The sequence below is a fragment of the Manduca sexta genome, chromosome 22, assembly GCF_014839805.1.
Source record: "Manduca sexta isolate Smith_Timp_Sample1 chromosome 22, JHU_Msex_v1.0, whole genome shotgun sequence".
Taxonomy (NCBI): domain Eukaryota; kingdom Metazoa; phylum Arthropoda; class Insecta; order Lepidoptera; family Sphingidae; genus Manduca; species Manduca sexta.
In genome coordinates this window covers 5760726-5779163 of record NC_051136.1, presented here as the reverse complement: position 1 = coordinate 5779163, position 18438 = coordinate 5760726, and the positions used below count along the sequence as shown (strand labels likewise).

General features: G+C 33.4%; 1 protein-coding gene across 5 annotated transcripts in view; it reads left to right on the top strand.

Annotated features, from left to right (window-relative positions):
- Positions 1-11835, top strand: part of LOC115443976 (cytochrome P450 4g15) — a 201279-nt gene extending 189444 nt beyond the window's left edge. For 2 of the 5 annotated variants that reach the window (XM_037441360.1, XM_030169592.2), the window contains exons 2-11: positions 6205-6414; positions 6739-6936; positions 7308-7490; positions 7784-7853; positions 8519-8645; positions 8779-8965; positions 9278-9390; positions 9690-9927; positions 10545-10730; positions 11630-11835. In XM_037441360.1, coding sequence (XP_037297257.1) covers positions 6216-6414; positions 6739-6936; positions 7308-7490; positions 7784-7853; positions 8519-8645; positions 8779-8965; positions 9278-9390; positions 9690-9927; positions 10545-10730; positions 11630-11805 — 1677 coding nt within the window. In that variant the 5' untranslated portion in view covers positions 6205-6215 and the 3' untranslated portion in view covers positions 11806-11835. Of the gene's footprint in view, positions 1-4151; positions 4348-4394; positions 4730-5406; positions 5428-6204; positions 6415-6738; positions 6937-7307; positions 7491-7783; positions 7854-8518; positions 8646-8778; positions 8966-9277; positions 9391-9689; positions 9928-10544; positions 10731-11629 lie in introns of those variants that run through there. The other 3 variants (XM_030169593.2, XM_030169591.2, XM_030169594.2) reach the window with 3 other exon arrangements.
- Positions 11836-18438: the final 6603 nt, after the last annotated feature.

Below are 18438 nucleotides of genomic sequence, written 5' to 3'. Positions count from 1 at the left end.
AATGATATTTTATTTTATAGCAGTAGATATGATGACATTGGCACACAATCTAAAGACTCGAAATTGATCCAAGTGTTTTATAAACTACACGTAAATGAAAAATACTAGCTGTCTTTTTGTTCGTACTGATTTAAATGTGTCATGAATGTGTTTGAGTGCGGAACACTTTTTGTTTGATATTTTAGGTTATAGCGAATATGTATTTTTTTAAACAATTATCTATAACCTAGTGTTACCACTTACAAAAGTACCTGAGTGTAGACATGACGAAGAAAAACCAAATTACGTGAAATATAAACCAAAATTAACTACAATTTCACAACAATTACTATGCAGAAACAGTAAGTAACACGTAATTAGCAAACAATGACTGTTTTCCTGGCCAATGTCAAGTATAGAGGTCCCGACCATGGAAATTTTAATCGATACACATACACTAATTATAACACCCGGAAAAACACTAATATGATTACTTAATAGTTTTATTTTCTATTAAGTAACTGAATGTATTATAACAGCCAATACTCACTAAGTAGCGAAACATCAGACCACAGCCAAATAATAGATAAATAAGAATTACCAAATAAAACAAAACACGCAATAATGTTGTTAAATTCTTAGCAAGCATAACATCAAGAATGCCAGGATTTTCATGGATTCATTACCAACCTTTTAACAAGAAGGCAATACCATCGCTTCTTAGGCTTAAAAAAGTGGAATTTAAAAAAAATATCGAAAAATATACAGCCTATAACTATCCCATATGAAAAATGAATCGATAGACACCTCCTTTGCCAAATAAGCCTACGAGGAGGGATGCCTAAAGTAGAGCATAACACTCACATAGCGTGTTAAAATCTTTGCCGTCCCTCAATGCACCTTAGTCGAGTATAAAAAGTGATTCGTTTTGGATTTATCGAATACGCTTTATTGCTATGTTGCCATAAATAACGATAACGGGGTTCTGTTGGTTGAAGTTAACTACTTCGATAATTGCAAGATGCAACATTATAATTACTTTATGCTCTACAGTAAAATGGATCAAACTTTTATAAAATTAAGTGAAATATTATAGTTTTTGACTTTTGAAATATAATATTATAAAATATTTACAAAATCATGTCACATGTTGTCGTTAACAACATTATCATAAATATATTATATGACCGGATAACAATAAAATTATAAATAAAGGGACGAAGTTATCCTCCCAGTAACACAAAATATAGATAATAATATATTTTTCTTTAGATAAGAAATGTCTATAAAAATGTATATTGGTAGTCCGGTATACAAAATTTTAAAGAATTCAAATACTTCGCTGGATACAGGATAGATGAGTGTGATATTCACATCGCGTGTTATTCGCGTGCTAAGTGCTCCCGACGTGCTAATTATTCTGATAATGTATAGAGGTAGTCACACAAAAACTGCTACAATAAGGGCCACATTAATAAACTAATCTTGCCCTTGAGTAGGATCTTAAGTAAGCATTTAAGATATTGAACTGTTTCATAATACAAAACTTAAACTACCTTTTGAGGGCCTGTTGTTTGCTGAATGAAATCCATCATATGCCATGACTTAAAATATCTTTTAAGATGTCGATATCTGTCCATTTGATGTGAATATCACACCCATCCACTTTCTTTGTCTCGCAAGGTTTTTATATAATGAGATTTAACTCTTTAGAGTTGAAACGTGATTCATGATTATTGTAAATAGAACACCAGAATAAAACGTGTTCATTTAAATATCATGCTACACTTAAATTACTAAATATACTATACCATTTAAGATGTCTTTACTTAACTTTCTTAAGATAAAATTAAACTGTATTAAATGCTCCAAAGCTACCGCTTGATAAAAAAAAATCTGTGAAGAAAAAGCAATATAATCAATTCTTCCAGTAGTAGTAGCTTTCAATTTAAAAAATTAGGTGTCGCACGTTGCTCAACCTGCCTGAAAACGCTTCCCGGAGTAAAAGTGCCACTGATCCAGGACTATGTTCATCTATGTGCCAAATATTACCCAAATCCGATCAGCATTTCTGGGTTTACCTCTACATCCAAATGTTGTCACATACTTCGCACTCACAATATTAGTAGGAAGTAGATTACGGATACGTCAATATACATTTGAAATTATAATTTTCATTTATATTAACAATTATAATGGCGCTAATTGTAGTGAGTACAAACATTGCCTCACAGAAGATATATCTAGATGGTTTTCAATTAGATAACCACTTATTTAGGGACCCAATCGACCATACAGATGTACATGAAAAGGCTTGTGTATTTGATAGCTATATCATCTTCTAATAACTGGAGTAATATAGCATATTATACCCTCTTTAACCTAGTGCCTCGAGCAACCTTTTATACTACAGGGTGGTTTTATATTGCGTTACTAAATTCAACCACATCGTCTTTACCTGTGCTAGCAATATATGAAAAATCACTCATGAATTACAATTATGTTAGTAAATAAATCCCATGTTTATATTTCTGATTATTTGACCTTTTTGAGTTTAGTTGGAATATGGTAAATGTATTTCGTACTGAGACTATGATGTTGCCGCTCCGACAAATTATTTTCATGTAATGGCCTTAGGGCATGTAAAATAACATTATTCTTTATTAACATTTATTTTGTTTAAAACTTACGCTTTTGTATTTAACATCTATGGCTAGGGGTAAACTGTTGTTTTCTAGAAGACAGGTACATGGTTTCATTGATGTATACAAAGACAAAATCACCCTGCATTTAATAAAAGAGTACACGATATCATAGTTGACTTAGTCACACACGTCACACTTCTGACTTTTCAAAGTTATCTGTGCATTGCTTTTCAATGATTGTTCGCTTTAACGGGGGAAAACGTCGTAAGGAAAAATGTATACATGAGAATTCTCAGAAATAGATTGTCACAGGTATTTGAAGTCTACCAACCTGCACTAGGCCATCATCGAGAACAAAACAATGTCAGTAGTGAAGGAGGCCCGTGCTTAGTAGTGCATGTATATAACATCTACAGGGCTACAATTATTATTAAATATATCAAATACAGGGCAGTCTGACGTAGCGCTTTATAGTTGCTACTGTTATGAACAGTGGAAGCGCTTTCCATAAGAATAGTGGGGTACCCATCTCGACATTAACTTTTTTCTTTTACAGTAAGGACTTTGAGTCGTTTTGCGACTATGCCAGTCTTTTTGTCCAAAATAAATATTGTTAGTAATCCTAATTTTTAAGCATCTAGCAACATCACACATGTGATCAGCCAGTATACTTTAGAATACTTCACTGTGTAGAGGATTCATTGTATAAAAAAAACTTTTTACAATATTCTTATCACCACAAAAAATTAGATTTGAAGTAGAAAATATTTTATATATTTTAAATTCTTCTAAGTAAATAATTGTCTATCAAACAACGAAACTCCGTGTGTATGTACAATGAAATAAAAGTAATAAAATATCAACAGGTAATGATAATATATTTATCCATTTATAAAAAAATCTGAATCCAATCAATAATCTAAGACATTACATACTGCAATAAACTTTACGGATGTATATCATTAGATATATTTATTTATTGTTACTTTATGGTCCATGATAAAGATAATAATTGCAGTTTAATGAACCGTCCATCCGTATTTATTCGTGTGATGATACGTGTATTATGGTTTTAAATAATAAATAAGGATTTGGATATTATCTTCGCTGTTAAATAAAAACATGTGACACATGTTTTTACCAAAAAAACACGTTGTTGACAAATTCAAAATGGCTTTAGCGAACATGATTTTCATTTTATACAAATCTATAATATAGATAAGATCTATTGAACAGCTTTGTTCAAAAAACGTAAACAAAATATAGCTTTACCAGGTAAATAAAATACCTTATGGTACGCCACTTTTGTGGCTCCATATGAGGCTTAAATACTTTAAGGTCAGAAAAATAATAATTTTAGGCTCCTTCATTTATAATAAAAATAAGAAAAATTGTCTTAGTAGAGTAATTCAAAAATTAAACATTGATAGAAAAGAAACAGAATAAATTACCTTTTTTTACGTAAGTAGCTATCAGTTATTGTCATTGCCGGATGAAAAGGGAAAATTAAAAAAAAAACAATCTAAAGTCAATCAGTCTGTCAGTACAAAAAGTAAAATTTATATAAAATATTTTTTTTCCAACTGTGCTCCGTCTCAAAACTCCTGTATAATATATTCCTGAAAATTCAATTTGCTTCAAACATGAAAAGTGCGATTGTTCACCCTATAAATTATAAATAGACAATTTACATTGTAACAACCTGTATAGGTACATTGCAAAAGTCAGTAAACATTTAACTTCCTTATTCTACGTTGTATATAAATATTATTACTGTTATAAGCGAGTTAGTGTCGTTTAATTAATTTGTTGAAAAGAGATGATCAATAATTTATGAAAATACTAAATTAAGTATTTAAATTAACTCGAATACATAGTGTATTAGGTATTCGTTCTAAATGGTAGTGTGGGGACATTTTAGTACTGTATTAAATACGTTACTAAACTGTCAAAAGTGTGAATAACTAATCGAGTGTATTTAATGAGTCAGTGAAATAATTAACTGAGAAGTAGTCCATAGTAAGAACAGTATTTCTTTGCATTAAATTTCATTCATATTCCCTATTTAACGCCCTACGGACAAAGAGGGGTGCTATAGTTTAAAGGTAATGACATATTTTAATTCGGTATTTTAAATTTAAATTTAATTTTAAAGCTGGTGATATCAAAATAGTTCTTAGCTATGTTTTAGGATCATCTATTCAGGAAGGCCATCAGTTCTTATTTACATAGTTTCTATTGATTTGAAATTTGGTTTGCTATTACTTGGGTGGTATTAAGACATGGCAACTTTGATGCTGCAGTCTTATGTATTCTTCAGATTTCCCAACTCCTCAGCAACTTATAGCAGATATAACGTGTTTAAGCTCGTAAGAATGGTCTCGATAAGTAGATGGTACTAAAAGGTAATAATCGAAGCCCATGTTGGAGAGGATAGTAATTTAAAAAGATTTAATAAAAAAAAATATATAAACCAAAAAGTGTCTAATAAAAAAATGCGTTTGTTCTTTAAGTATATTAAAAGCATCAAGGTATATTTTGACCCAAACATTGTGGCGTCGAAGGACCGTTAAAGAAATATTTTCATTCCCCTCGGTCTGAGATTCGGTTCTCTGACACGACAACGTTTGGGTCAAAATATATATATGTACTTATAAATTACTTATACGGTTAACAAACGCTATTTATTTTTTATAAATACGATGGCAAAAACAATTTAAATAAATGAATAAATATTATTCACACACACGGGCGCGCGCGCAATAATCACAAGTTAGTTCTAACCCAAACACAATTGGAACAGGTAATACATAATAAAATAATATACAACCAATTTTTTTCATACGAATACGGCAAATTCATCCCACTGTATCCGATGATAAGTAGAGTGGGGTCCAATAGAATGTCAACTGACGAGAGATGATTACCCCTCGACAGTCGACACAATTATGCCGGCCTGTTGGAACTGGATATACACAGGCTGATCCCGGAACGCGACATACGTGGGCCCCTATGGCACGTTTTAACACCTTGTGTACGGTGGTTGCTATCCGAGCGGATATAAAATATTCTACCACCAGCAACCAACAAATTACAAGCTATTATTTAAGTTGATTGTATGTGTATCCTTAACCGATTAAGGTGAAATTTTGCACACACGTTTAGTTTGGATGACAATTTATGGTTAGCTAAGTGACATTATTCTAAATTCAATATGGCGGACGGCCCAAGATGATGTACCTGTTATTTTTTAGGCATTTCTTATAATAAGGGTATGAAATAAAAGGATTTGCTGTGATAAAAGCTTGTCGCGAGATTTACTTTTGTCAAATTCAACTTACATAATTATTGTATTATCTACACATAGTATAAAAAAGATGGATTAAATGTAAAGATTATTTTTTCTTTTTACAGTATTTAAATAAAAGCTTGTAGTCTGAAATATTTTTTATCGTTATTACAACTCATAGTGTCGTATCGTTATTATAACTCTTAGTGTCATATTCATATTTTTTTTTCTCAATTAGAAGAAATTATATAATTCGATAAAAATCGATATCTAATCGAATTGTTACTTTAGTTTGCAGAAAAATGTCAATCAGCGACGAAAGCCCCGAGTATAACAAATGGTTATCGTTCTACTTGCTGTGCTCTTTATCGACTCTACTATGGACTCTTTACGTTTGGCAACAATCAAGCAGGAAATACAGGCTGGGTAATAAAATCCCTGGCCCCACAGCTGTACCTTTATTTGGTAACGTCCTTATGGCAATTGGCAAAACACCTGATCGTAAGTTTTATTTACTAATTATATGATTAAAGTTATGCGTAATTTATGAAATATTGTGTACATAGATAAAAGTGTCACTATTAAAAATTTTAAAAATATGGTTAAAATAAATGTTGCATTTAACACACTTAAAAATTCATTTTTGATCCTTGATTGACCTTACTGTTTCGTTTGTTCGTAAATAATCAATAGGAATCCTTTCTTACAGAATTTTTATGAATTCCAACTGTACTTTAAAATAAATATAACACCTTTGTTTTATTATATGTATATATGCGTACTTTCACCAAAATATTTTAATAAAAATCTATATTTTCATTACAGAATTTATTAATCTTGCCATGAAATATAGCGAAATATACGGAAACGTTGTCCGAGGATGGTTTGGATCCAAACTTATAGTCTTCCTTGCGGAACCAGAAGACGTCGAAGTGATTCTTAATAGCCAAGTCCACATCGATAAGGCGCCTGAATACCGTTTCTTCAAACCTTGGCTTGGTGAAGGTTTACTTATTAGTACAGGTGAGTCTATACACAACCAGGTACTTTACAATCGTTAACGCATTAAGCATTAAACTTGTTCCCGTATATTTTATCGTTCTTTATTATCGGTAATAGAAAGAGCATGTTGTCTACGATCTCATGTATAGGAGACGTGGATGGCAATCGTCTGATAATAAGCCTAATTATTTTGAGAAATTTCAATCTCATACTTGAACTGTAATTACAATAGTTACAGTGTCCTCCAAAATAAAATACAATAATTATATGTAATTGTGGCATAAGAAATATTTCTTGAATAAAGATTACACTACCAGTAAAGAGTAGGTCTTGTAGCGGCATACAGAGCAATCAAACATTTGGTAATCTAAATAATATCTTCTACATTATAGGACAAAAATGGCGTTCTCACAGAAAAATGATCGCACCCACGTTCCATATCAACATCCTCAAATCGTTTGTGGACGTTTTTAATCAAAATGCTAAGAGCGTTGTGGATAAAATGCGGCCTGAAGTGGGAAAAACATTTGACGTCCATGACTACATGAGCGGTGTTACTGTAGACATTTTGCTAGGTAAGAATGGCTGATTAAGACAAAATTTTATATATTTATAGCTTTAGTAGTGTTCTTTGTTACATTTCCTTAGTTCTCTTTAATGCATATGTTATTTATTATAAGCCAAGAATTGAATCCAGCAACTCCTGATTTTGTAGTTTAAGTGATCAAGAAGGCCAGCCTATATAGGCTGTCCCTAGAACAAAATACTAACTACTCTTGATAGTAACAATTTACATGTAGAAATTAATAAAAACGTTTCAAGTTAAGAAATCTTGCAGGATTTGTATTGAAGATTTTTGTTTTTTTAGAAACTGCAATGGGAATAACAAGAAAAACACAGGACGAATCAGGGTTCGATTATGCTATGGCTGTTATGAAGTGAGTATTGACGGTATCTCTTTGTTTGGAATACGACCGTAAGCGTAATAGCATCTGGTGGCTGCTGTCTGCACTTATTTGTTATCCGATTAATTTCGTTGCGGGATAAAGACAAATTAGTGTTCCCTGAGACTCGCAGAACTTCACCGCTCGATGTCATAAAATGCGTGCCACTGCTGATCCTAGCGTACAGGAGTTGTTGTGGGTGAGAAAGTCTCTGCTATCTGCACTTGAAATACACACTCTAATATGCAACTATTGTAAAATTAATTAATATAGTGTACTATGTGTAAAATTACACCTGAACGTTAAGTTTTGAACTAACTACTGCTTACGTCTCAATTCATATAAAATTTCAGTATAAAAAGTCTATACATCCAAAAATAATCTAACAAACTGAGAAGCAATTTTTATAAGCGCCTTCAAATAAACATTTTCGAAGACTCCGGCTTTACAATTCAGATTCAATTCATAGAAAAACATGAAAATCTGTGTCATTGTTAGCACTTCGCAGTGTATGCGTTTATATACATTTTCAATGTAGGATGTGTCTTTTCACCCGAGTTTAATATATGATCTCTTGTAAAACTTAATTTAATATGAATTAGGATCTAATCCTAATTGTTAAATAATATTAAAAGCATTTTGTTTTTTTTTTTTTTCAGAATGTGTGATATAATTCATCAAAGGCATTACAAATTCTGGCTGCGCTTTGATTCTATTTTCAAGCTAAGCTCAGTTTTCAAAAAACAAAAGGAACTTTTAAACATTATTCACGGTTTGACGAACAAGGTTTAATTTTTTTTTATCTTAAACTATAATGCTACATTAATATTAAAAAAAATTTAACACAGAAAAATAATCCGATTTTTTAATAGTCAAAATATTCAAGATATATTCATATTAATGTAAAATTTTTCATCAGGTCATCAAAAATAAAAAAGAAATTTACTTGGAAAACAAAGCCAAAGGTATTATTCCACCAACGTTAGCAGAATTGATGCAAGCTCCAAATATCGACAATGTATTAGCTAACGATAGCAAGACTTTATCAGATACTGTATTCAAGGGCTATAGAGATGATCTGGACTTAAATGATGAAAATGATGTTGGTGAGTTTTGATTAAAAATTGACATGCAGGTGTATTCATACAAATCCATTACGATTTTTATATTTATGTTATAAAGTCCAGTATCTATTGTACAAATTTGAAATCTGTGATGGGATGCCTGTATTTTGGTTCCTTTACCATGAGGAGAACTCATAACCAGCTGTCTTGAGCAGAATGATGAAGTCCTTAAAGAGGAATTACTTGAAAAGTTATTAGATATTTGTTTTCATTTCTGTCGTTGGGCTAGTGATGAAACTTTAGCAACGTTGTTTTCTTTATAACAGATAAAAAAATTACAAATTTATATTACAGGTCAGAAAAAACGACTTGCTTTCTTAGATTTAATGATCGAATCTGCCCAAAACGAAACAAACAAAATAAGCGATAGTGAAATTAAAGAGGAAGTGGACACTATCATGTTCGAGGTAACGTTGGAAAAATTGTAATATCAATTAATAATATGATATATTTTGTAAACGAATTAAAACATCTTCATTCAAATTGAATTATTAATTTTAAGTTAATGTCGTTTTGTTACTTGTTTTAACTTGCTAACTATTTTGGGTATCACATCGTCATAGCAGTAGCTAGTACAAAATACAGTATCCTGTCTTCTTTTATATTTTTTCATAAATATTTTTACATAGTAATTCATTTTTTTTTCAGCATGAATATATTATTTTATTTTTTTCATTTAATTATTTAATAATATATTTTACTTCAGGGTCACGACACGACAGCCGCTGGTTCCAGTTTCGTTCTCTGCCTTCTAGGCATCCATCAGCACATACAAGACGAAGTGTATAAAGAATTACACGAAATTTTCGGCGATTCGGATAGACAAGTAACATTTGATGACACTCTCCGAATGAAATACCTTGAGAGAGTCATACTTGAATCATTAAGAATGTACCCACCAGTACCTATAATCGCCAGGCATTTAAATCGTGATGTTAAAATTGGTAAGCAATTTGTAAAATGTGTAATACCAGCCCAAAATACATTGTCTTTTACTTATTAGAACTAAAAAACATAATTCAAAAATTATTTATAATATAGTCCTCAACAAAATAAACCATCGCATACGCCATATATCTGTGGGTACACTTATTGCACTTCTATGTTTTTTCTTTGTTTTGAATGGCAAATTTGACATGCTTACCGTTCGCTTGATGGTGAGCGATACGACAGCCCATAAACAGTAGAAACACCATCCAACACCTTGAATTACAAAGTATTGTTTGGTAAGTATTCCACTTTGCTCGCCATCCTGCGACATGAGATGTTAAGCCTTATTATGTCCAATAATTACACTGGCTACAATGTTCGTCAATCCGGAACACAACAGTGACTATACACTGCTGCTTGGCGGCAAAAATAGATATTGCGGTGGTACCTACCCAAGCGGACTCTCACATATGCGAGACTTACCACCAGTAAACCTATCTACCTCTTCGGGAGTGTTTATAGAAGCTATGCTAAATTATATGACCAAACCTATTTTCCCTTAAAATGATTTTAAGTTTAATCCATAGTAAAATATTGCAAATAGAGTATGTTTTATCATTTTTTTTTTCAGTTACCAACAACTACTTACTGCCAGCCGGATCAACTGTGGTCATTGGGACCTATAAACTGCATCGTAATCCAAAACATTACAAAAATCCCGATGAGTTTAATCCAGACAACTTCTTGCCTGAAAACACGCAGAATAGACATTACTATAGCTACATACCATTCAGCGCTGGACCTAGGAGCTGTGTCGGTAAGTAACAATTTACTAGAGATATCACTGCTTTGGTAGCGTAGATCTAATGATCTTGGTGTAATCATCTAATAACGTAATGTGGACCTAGGTTCGAATCCCGAGTCGGGATAAAAAGAATTGTAACTGGGTTTTTCCATCTCAAAAATTACTCAGTCGCAGCTGGGAGTCAGGAAGTTGGCGGTGTGATACCCTCTCCGTCTGTGCCTCGGAAAGCACTTAAAACCTTTAGCCCTGCGCGTGATCTCTCTCCGGCCATGTCGGATTGGCCTCTCACAGGGATATGAGAGTGAAGGAACAGAGAGTGCACTATATCTCTTGCGTACCTGGCCGATCTCCATTGATATTGGCGTCTGTAGCCGAGCTTCGGCTAGGAAGGATTCATCCGTTTCTTCACTATAGATATTAATTTTTATATAATTCAATGACGAGACAGGCAAATCAACCATCTACATAATCGCTTATAATCATCATCATCATCATCTGTAGACATATTTGTATACACCGTGAAGGATTGACTTTTCCAATTTTTTTTTTTTTTTTAAAGAAAACCAATGCTAGTTTTATGATTGGTGCTCCGTGTGGGAGATTTGCAGAGGTCCAAATACTCACTTCCCTAGGTAATCCCTTTTCTTTCAAACCGGCAGAGGATCCATGATTCCTCTTTAATTATAGATGTCATTGGGCAGAAAATATAAATTGTGTTTTAAAAAATAATTTTATTTATTACAGTGAGTCAAATAAATTCAATTGTATATTTCATGATGTTAACCTATTGTTTATTAAGTATTTATTTTCAACGTCTACTACGCAATTATATACGCATTAGCTTATAATAGAACTTTAAATATTCAATCAGTTACACACGAAATACGTAATATTTTTTAATTATTTCCCAGGTCGCAAATACGCTCTCTTGAAACTAAAGATACTGCTGTCAACAATCCTGCGAAGCTATAGAACTGTCTCGGATATTCCCGAAGAACAGTTCTCTCTGAAAGCCGACATCATCTTGAAAAGGGCAGATGGGTTCAGAATTAGAATTGAACCTAGAAAGAAAACGACCACCGTTTGATTTATTTTTTAATAAATAATGTAAAAAGCATGGTTGTTTATGAATGTTATATCCCTTAAGTTATTTAACCTAAGATTATTATTACATTTAGGAGATTGTGTAGAATTGATTTAGATGATGAAGCATTAGGAATTAGTGAAAATGGATCATAAAATGGTGTATATATTTAAATTATTTTAATAACAAATCAATATTTTCTGATTTCATTTATAAATAAAATAAAAATAAAATACTTTATTTATCATGTAGGCGAACAAAGTTGCACTTATGATACGTCAAAACAAAGTATATGAATAATTATTATTATTTCTAAATAACTATTAAAATTACTTATATAGCTATGGACATTTTAAATTAGGGATAAAATTTATAATAAAAACAAGGTACAAACCGAAGTAACTAGCTCGGGCTGGCAAGTAGGGGGAAATAGAAGGGTAACGCGTCGCGATCCTCACCGGCGAGGACATGAGCCCTAACCTAGCTAACCTACCTTTCACTAGCAACCTAAGTGATGACTACCTGAAAAAGAAAGGCAGAAAGAAACTCCGGGCTTTCTTTTTTGTCATTAATTGTTCAGTACTTCTTTTGTATTTTTTTCCAAGTCTTTCTTGTACATGTTGTAAATATGGTATATGTTCTTAGTAATTAAATAAAGTTAGTAAAAAGATGTTATTGACATGAGTGTTTATTTCGGACTAAAGAGAAGTAACTATGGCAAACAAAATACAATTAGTTCTAAAAATAGAACATATAAAAAATAATAAGTCACGACGAAGGTTACAATCTCCAACAGCCGCCCTTAATCGCAGTTGTGACAGAAACAAAACAAATAAAATAATTAAGTTTCTAAACCTAAGTTAACTACACATCGTTTGTGTGCTAGAGGTCCGAGGGCCTTCGTTAGTACATCAGCAGGCATATCGTTACTTTTTATATATTCTAACTTAACAATATTATTAGATACCTTTTCCTAATAAAGTGAAACCTAGTATCTATATGCTTCGTCCTGCTGTGGTGTACAGGATTTCGAACAAGATTAATGGCACTTTGGCTGTCAGAAGCTAAGTTAACTGAACAAAGTATACCTGTTATCTCGTATATAAACCGACGTAAGTAACACGCTTCCTTCGTGGCAGACGCTAATGCCATATATTCTGACTCGGCCGAACTTAACGCAACAGTAGGTTGCTTCTTGGATTCCCATGATACTGGACCTCCACTTAACTTGTAAACATAACCGGTGTATGACCTTCTGTCGATTGGACAGTTTGCCCAGTCTGCGTCACAAAAATCCTTTAAATGGTTCTTCATTCTTATGACTTGACCATCCGTTCTTCTTGCCATATTATTTTAAACTAATGGAGTATCCACGGTCTTACACTCCTTCATATTAAACTTTTCTAATATAGAAAGAATATAATTCAGAGATCTTTTAATGAAAAATATCTCGACAAATCTTCTCAAAAATTCAAATTCTTGACAGTGTCAAATGTCAAATTAGATTTAAAGAAGACTATTATGTCATCAACAAAATTCCCAATATCATAAGTTCTTTACCATAGAGTTTGGTAGTTTAATTTTGTAAATCCATTTACATGGCATAACCTTTTTTTTAGGCATATCTACTAAATTCCATGTATGGAGTTTCATTAAAGAACTATACTCACCAGCCATATTATGGTGCCACTTATCAGCATCATCGGCATGAGTAGCTTCGTAATATGTCGTAAGTTCATTAGAATCTACCATTGACGTATTGTAAGCTTTATAAAAATTTGTTGTTTTTCTGTCTCTGGAAGGGTATCTGCGCTCAGGGTGCGATTCCTGTTCCAAATTCGCTGTCACTTCTTCCACACTAGGCAGCCTTAAGTCACTGAGAGACTCTCGCTCTTCCAGAGTCACTGACTCTTTTGCACTTTCTAGATTTACTGGTAAAGTTGCTTCAGCCGCCGGGCTGATATTCTCATCACAGTCATAGAATTGACAGTCATGATCAAACTCAGACTCAATCTCCTTTTGCTCATCAAATAACAATATAGATTCTGACTGTGCGACAGATTGCTTCTGCTTTAGCGCTGTAAAGCAATTTTCAAAAAAGGTTGCATCTCTGGATATAATAACTTTTCGTGGGTTAGCAGGATCCCTAAAAATATAAGTGCCTGGATTTTCAGAATAACCGACGAAAATTGCTTCCTGTGCCTTGACATCTAATTTCTTCCTGTGACAAGAAGGTATATGGACTAGAGCTCTACAACCAAATACTTTTAGATGGCTAAGATCACCTTTTCGTCCATACCATTTGTCATAAGGAATTTGTCCACCTAAGGCTCGATGAGGAGACCTATTCTTAAGGTAAATGGCAACTTGAAATGCATCTTCCCAGAATGCTTTCGGAAGTGAACTTTCAGCTAGCAACGTTCTTGCCTTTTCAGTAACCGAACGATGGGTGCGTTCCGCTACTCCAACTTGCTGAGGACTATAAGGCGTCGTTGTTTGATGCTCAATACCTTTTGAAGCAAGATAATCAACAAACTCTTTATTCACGAACTCCTTACCTCCATCAGTCCTAATTGCTTTAATTGTTTTATCTAACTGATTTTCAACAAAACGTTGAAACACACAAAATATATCTTTGACTTCTGTTTTAGAAGAAATAAAATAAGCAAACACTTTTCGCGTATAATCGTCTACTATTGTCAACATATATCTATTTCCTTGAAAAGAAGTTGTAGACACCGGTCCCATCAAATCCATATGGATCAGTTCCAAGGGGGGAAGTAGCCCTATTAAACGCTAACCTTTTGAAAGGTTTTCTTGCTTGTTTACCTTCCACGCACGCGATACAACTAGTTTTATCTACTCCTGTATACTTTATACCTACCTTGTGATTTTTCAGTTGGTTCATGCCTATACGACACAAATGTCCTAACCTCTTATGCCAAATTTGATAAGTATCCTGACAGCCAGAGTGCACATCTTGTGTCAAAAAATTATCAGCCACATTCTCGGAAACATTTACAGTACCATCTAAAACGTACAGTCCACCACAGGGCGAGGCATGAGCAACAGATTCACCTGTAAAATTAAAAGTATCAGATTTATAAAAGTTACATCCATTTTTATCAAAAACACAAATAAAACCCTTTTCAACAGTTTTATATACAGATAACAAACTAGCTTTCAAATCTGGTATATAAGCAACATCACTAATATTGTTGACCACGTTCTCGGGCGTGTTTATTGAAATATTTCCAATTCCGCAGCACTTAATCTGTTCTCCATTTGCGACAGTAACAGAACCTTGATTCTGTATCGAGATATTCTGAAACCAGTCCCGTCTAGAAGTCATGTGTCTAGTACAACCTGAATCTACATAAAATATGTCCTTTCTTGGATTTCCAGAAGTATTAAGAGTTGTAAATATCGTATCATTGGTATTTACCGCATTGCCTTTCTCCTTCTTGTTTCTCTGTGGACAATCTGGTCTCTTATGTCCAGGTGTCTTGCACTCATAACAAACTATATTCTTCTTCATTAACTTAGGCTTCTTCTTCGCATTAAAAACAGAGTCTAATGACGTAGCCACATCTTTGGACATTTCATTAAGCAGTTTTGTTTTTACCAACTCAGTAGTCACGGCTACATTGCAATTTTCTAAAGCCATAATGAGAGGTTCATACCTTGGAGTTAGACCTCCCAAAAGTATTGCAGCAATAGACTTGTCCTCTATGACTACATCGATATCCGCAAGATCCTGTGCGGTTGACATAACTGCGTTAATATATAGTTCAATATTTTTGAACTCTGATAGACTCAACCTGTACAGTCTACGCTCCAAAAATAATCTTCGTCCTATTCCCTTATCTTCAAAGGCTTTTTGCAAGCAAGTCCATGCCTCAGATGCAGTTTTCGCACATCTTATATGGGTTATCGCTGCACCTTCTACTGATAAGCATATCTTTGCTAATGCCTTTGCGTCTTTGCGTACCTTTGTAGAGGCAGGGGTTGTGTCTCCATCTCGGTATCCACTAATTGTTTCCCATAAATCCTCATGGATAAGGTAATTTCGCATCTTGAACTTCCAAGTCGGATATCCATCTTTTATCCTCAAACAAGGAAATGGAAAAGATGTGATCGACGCAGGGGAATTTTTCATACTCGACACATCTCCAGATTCATGTGACATTTTCAGACTATTACTATTTCCTAGTCACACAAAAAATATATTCAACTTTATTTTACCAAATAACGTGAAAAAAAAACTAAGAACTAAGCGTTCGTGCTGATAACGTGTTGTAAATATGGTATATGTTCTTAGTAATTAAATAAAGTTAGTAAAAAGATGTTATTGACATGAGTGTTTATTTCGGACTAAAGAGAAGTAACTATGGCAAACAAAATACAATTAGTTCTAAAAATAGAACATATAAAAAATAATAAGTCACGACGAAGGTTACAATCTCCAACAGTACATAGTCACAATAGTTATATAAGCTAATGCACGCACATCACCGTTAACATAGGATAAGATGAAATCCAATCGACAAAACCTGGAGCGGCATAAAATAAAATTAGAAATAGGAGAGAAAATTTATAGAATACAGAAGAGAGAGAGATTATAATAGAGAAAAAATACAGAGAATACAAAAAAGATGTAGGTACAAGAAGCGATCTTATAGCTTTAGTGACTAGAGCCAGACAACCTTTAGATGAACAACACATTAATTAATTCGATAAGGATGGTGCACAAAAAAGAAACTCAGTAAAACAACATACTTGGACAGATATTCCAACATAGCAATGTACCCTATATACATAAATACGCATATAATGGCAGCATTGTATTTAATTTATTAAAACATTATATTAAAGTTGAACTTTGTTTTTTTTTTGTAATGACATAAAATTACAAGTGGTTACAACATGAACAACTGGAAAGTTTAGTAACTATGAAATAATGATTAAGTAGTAACATAGATTGATTTATACGATAAACATTTAATCATTTAAATATTAAGTAAATATTTTTATTGCGTAAACTGACAAACGAATTGCTGAGTCACGGGATAATAAGTCATCACCAATAATTTATACTAAAAATTCCAAAATAATCATATTGTATTAACCTTAACGAAATAGAACAGGAATTATGCAAAGGTGTAGGGTTTGAGCTTCGGGATTGTGCAATTCCACATCCTTCCTAAACTACTTTTGGGAAGGTTAGATAGAAAATCAGGGCATTACAATATAGGGTTTCATTTTAATCGTAGCAAGAGAGTTATTAAATATTTTAATGCTATCAGCTTTGTCTACAAGTCAGTTATAAACTAGATAGTGATGGACAGTATCAATAAATGCAAATATTATTACAACGTCTTTGTGTTCAAACTAACGTAAATAGGTAACAAAACGTTCAATGCTTCTATAAATTAATTATGCATTCAAGTCATGTAGCTCCGAAGGCCCGATTCCGTCTACGGGGGCATATCCGTCTTTGCAATTACGAAAAAAATGAAGGAAATATGAATCTAATTGAAGGACAGTTTTGATAGCCGCCGTAGACGGAATAGGACCTTATTCAATTTATCAACCATTACCCAAAGCATCGATTCGCAATTGCATCGTATTTTTCAAGGTTTTAAAAAATTAGGCGATTAGTAAAATTAGGTAAGGGGCCGTTTAAGTATTACGTAACGCAATTTGGAGGGAGGTGGAGTCATGTAAAATGTTACGATGCGTTACAGGCGCAGGAGGGGGGGTTCGAACAACGTGTTATGTAACATTGTTTTTTTTAATTTTAAAACAATAACAAAGATATTTTAGCGATTTTCGGGTACTTTGCTATAAAAAATGTAATTTTAGAGTTACATAACTTTTTGAGGGGGGGCGGGGCGTACAGGAAAACGTTACGTAACACTTGAACGGCCCCTAAGGTTACATAATGACAATTGTTACGTAAATGGTTAAACGCGAATGCACTTCATGACGTTTGAAGAAAGATACAAACATCAGTACCTATGTATGTGGACTAGAGCTAAAACCAACCCAGCTATCCATGTTGGTCGAACTTAGGGCAACGCGAGCATAGGCACATTGATACAAAGCAAGTGCTACCGTCTAGAAGTTGGGTTCCTAACCGGGTAAATACCCTCGCGGGGGTAAATCAGCTAATTCACGGGAAAACAAAGAACCTAATTTTAAGATCGTAAAAAACAGTAACAGAACTGACGTTAAAATTATAAGTCTGTTGTGCAATTTATGATTAATAAAGATATTTGTATTTATTTGTTTTAATAACATTTTGACGGCGGGATAAAATTAGTTTTCCACATAGATCACAGGTGTAACAATATTGAAAGTGTTTGACCCACTGGTCTAGATTCTAGACGTTAGAAAAGTAAATGTAAGCAGCCAATATAGACGAGGTTCCACAATTCACACGCTCTGCGCTGTCAGTTTTAATTGTTTATAAATGAGACCAGTGGTCATGAGCAACTGCAAGCTGTACGCGCGGCGGCGGTGTGTGACGGGTCGGCCGGTAGGGAAGTCCCTACAATATGGAGGAGACCGATGGCGGGCACATGCGTCATACTCGTAAATGGGTGCTGCTTGTGTGGACTGTTCTGCCCATTT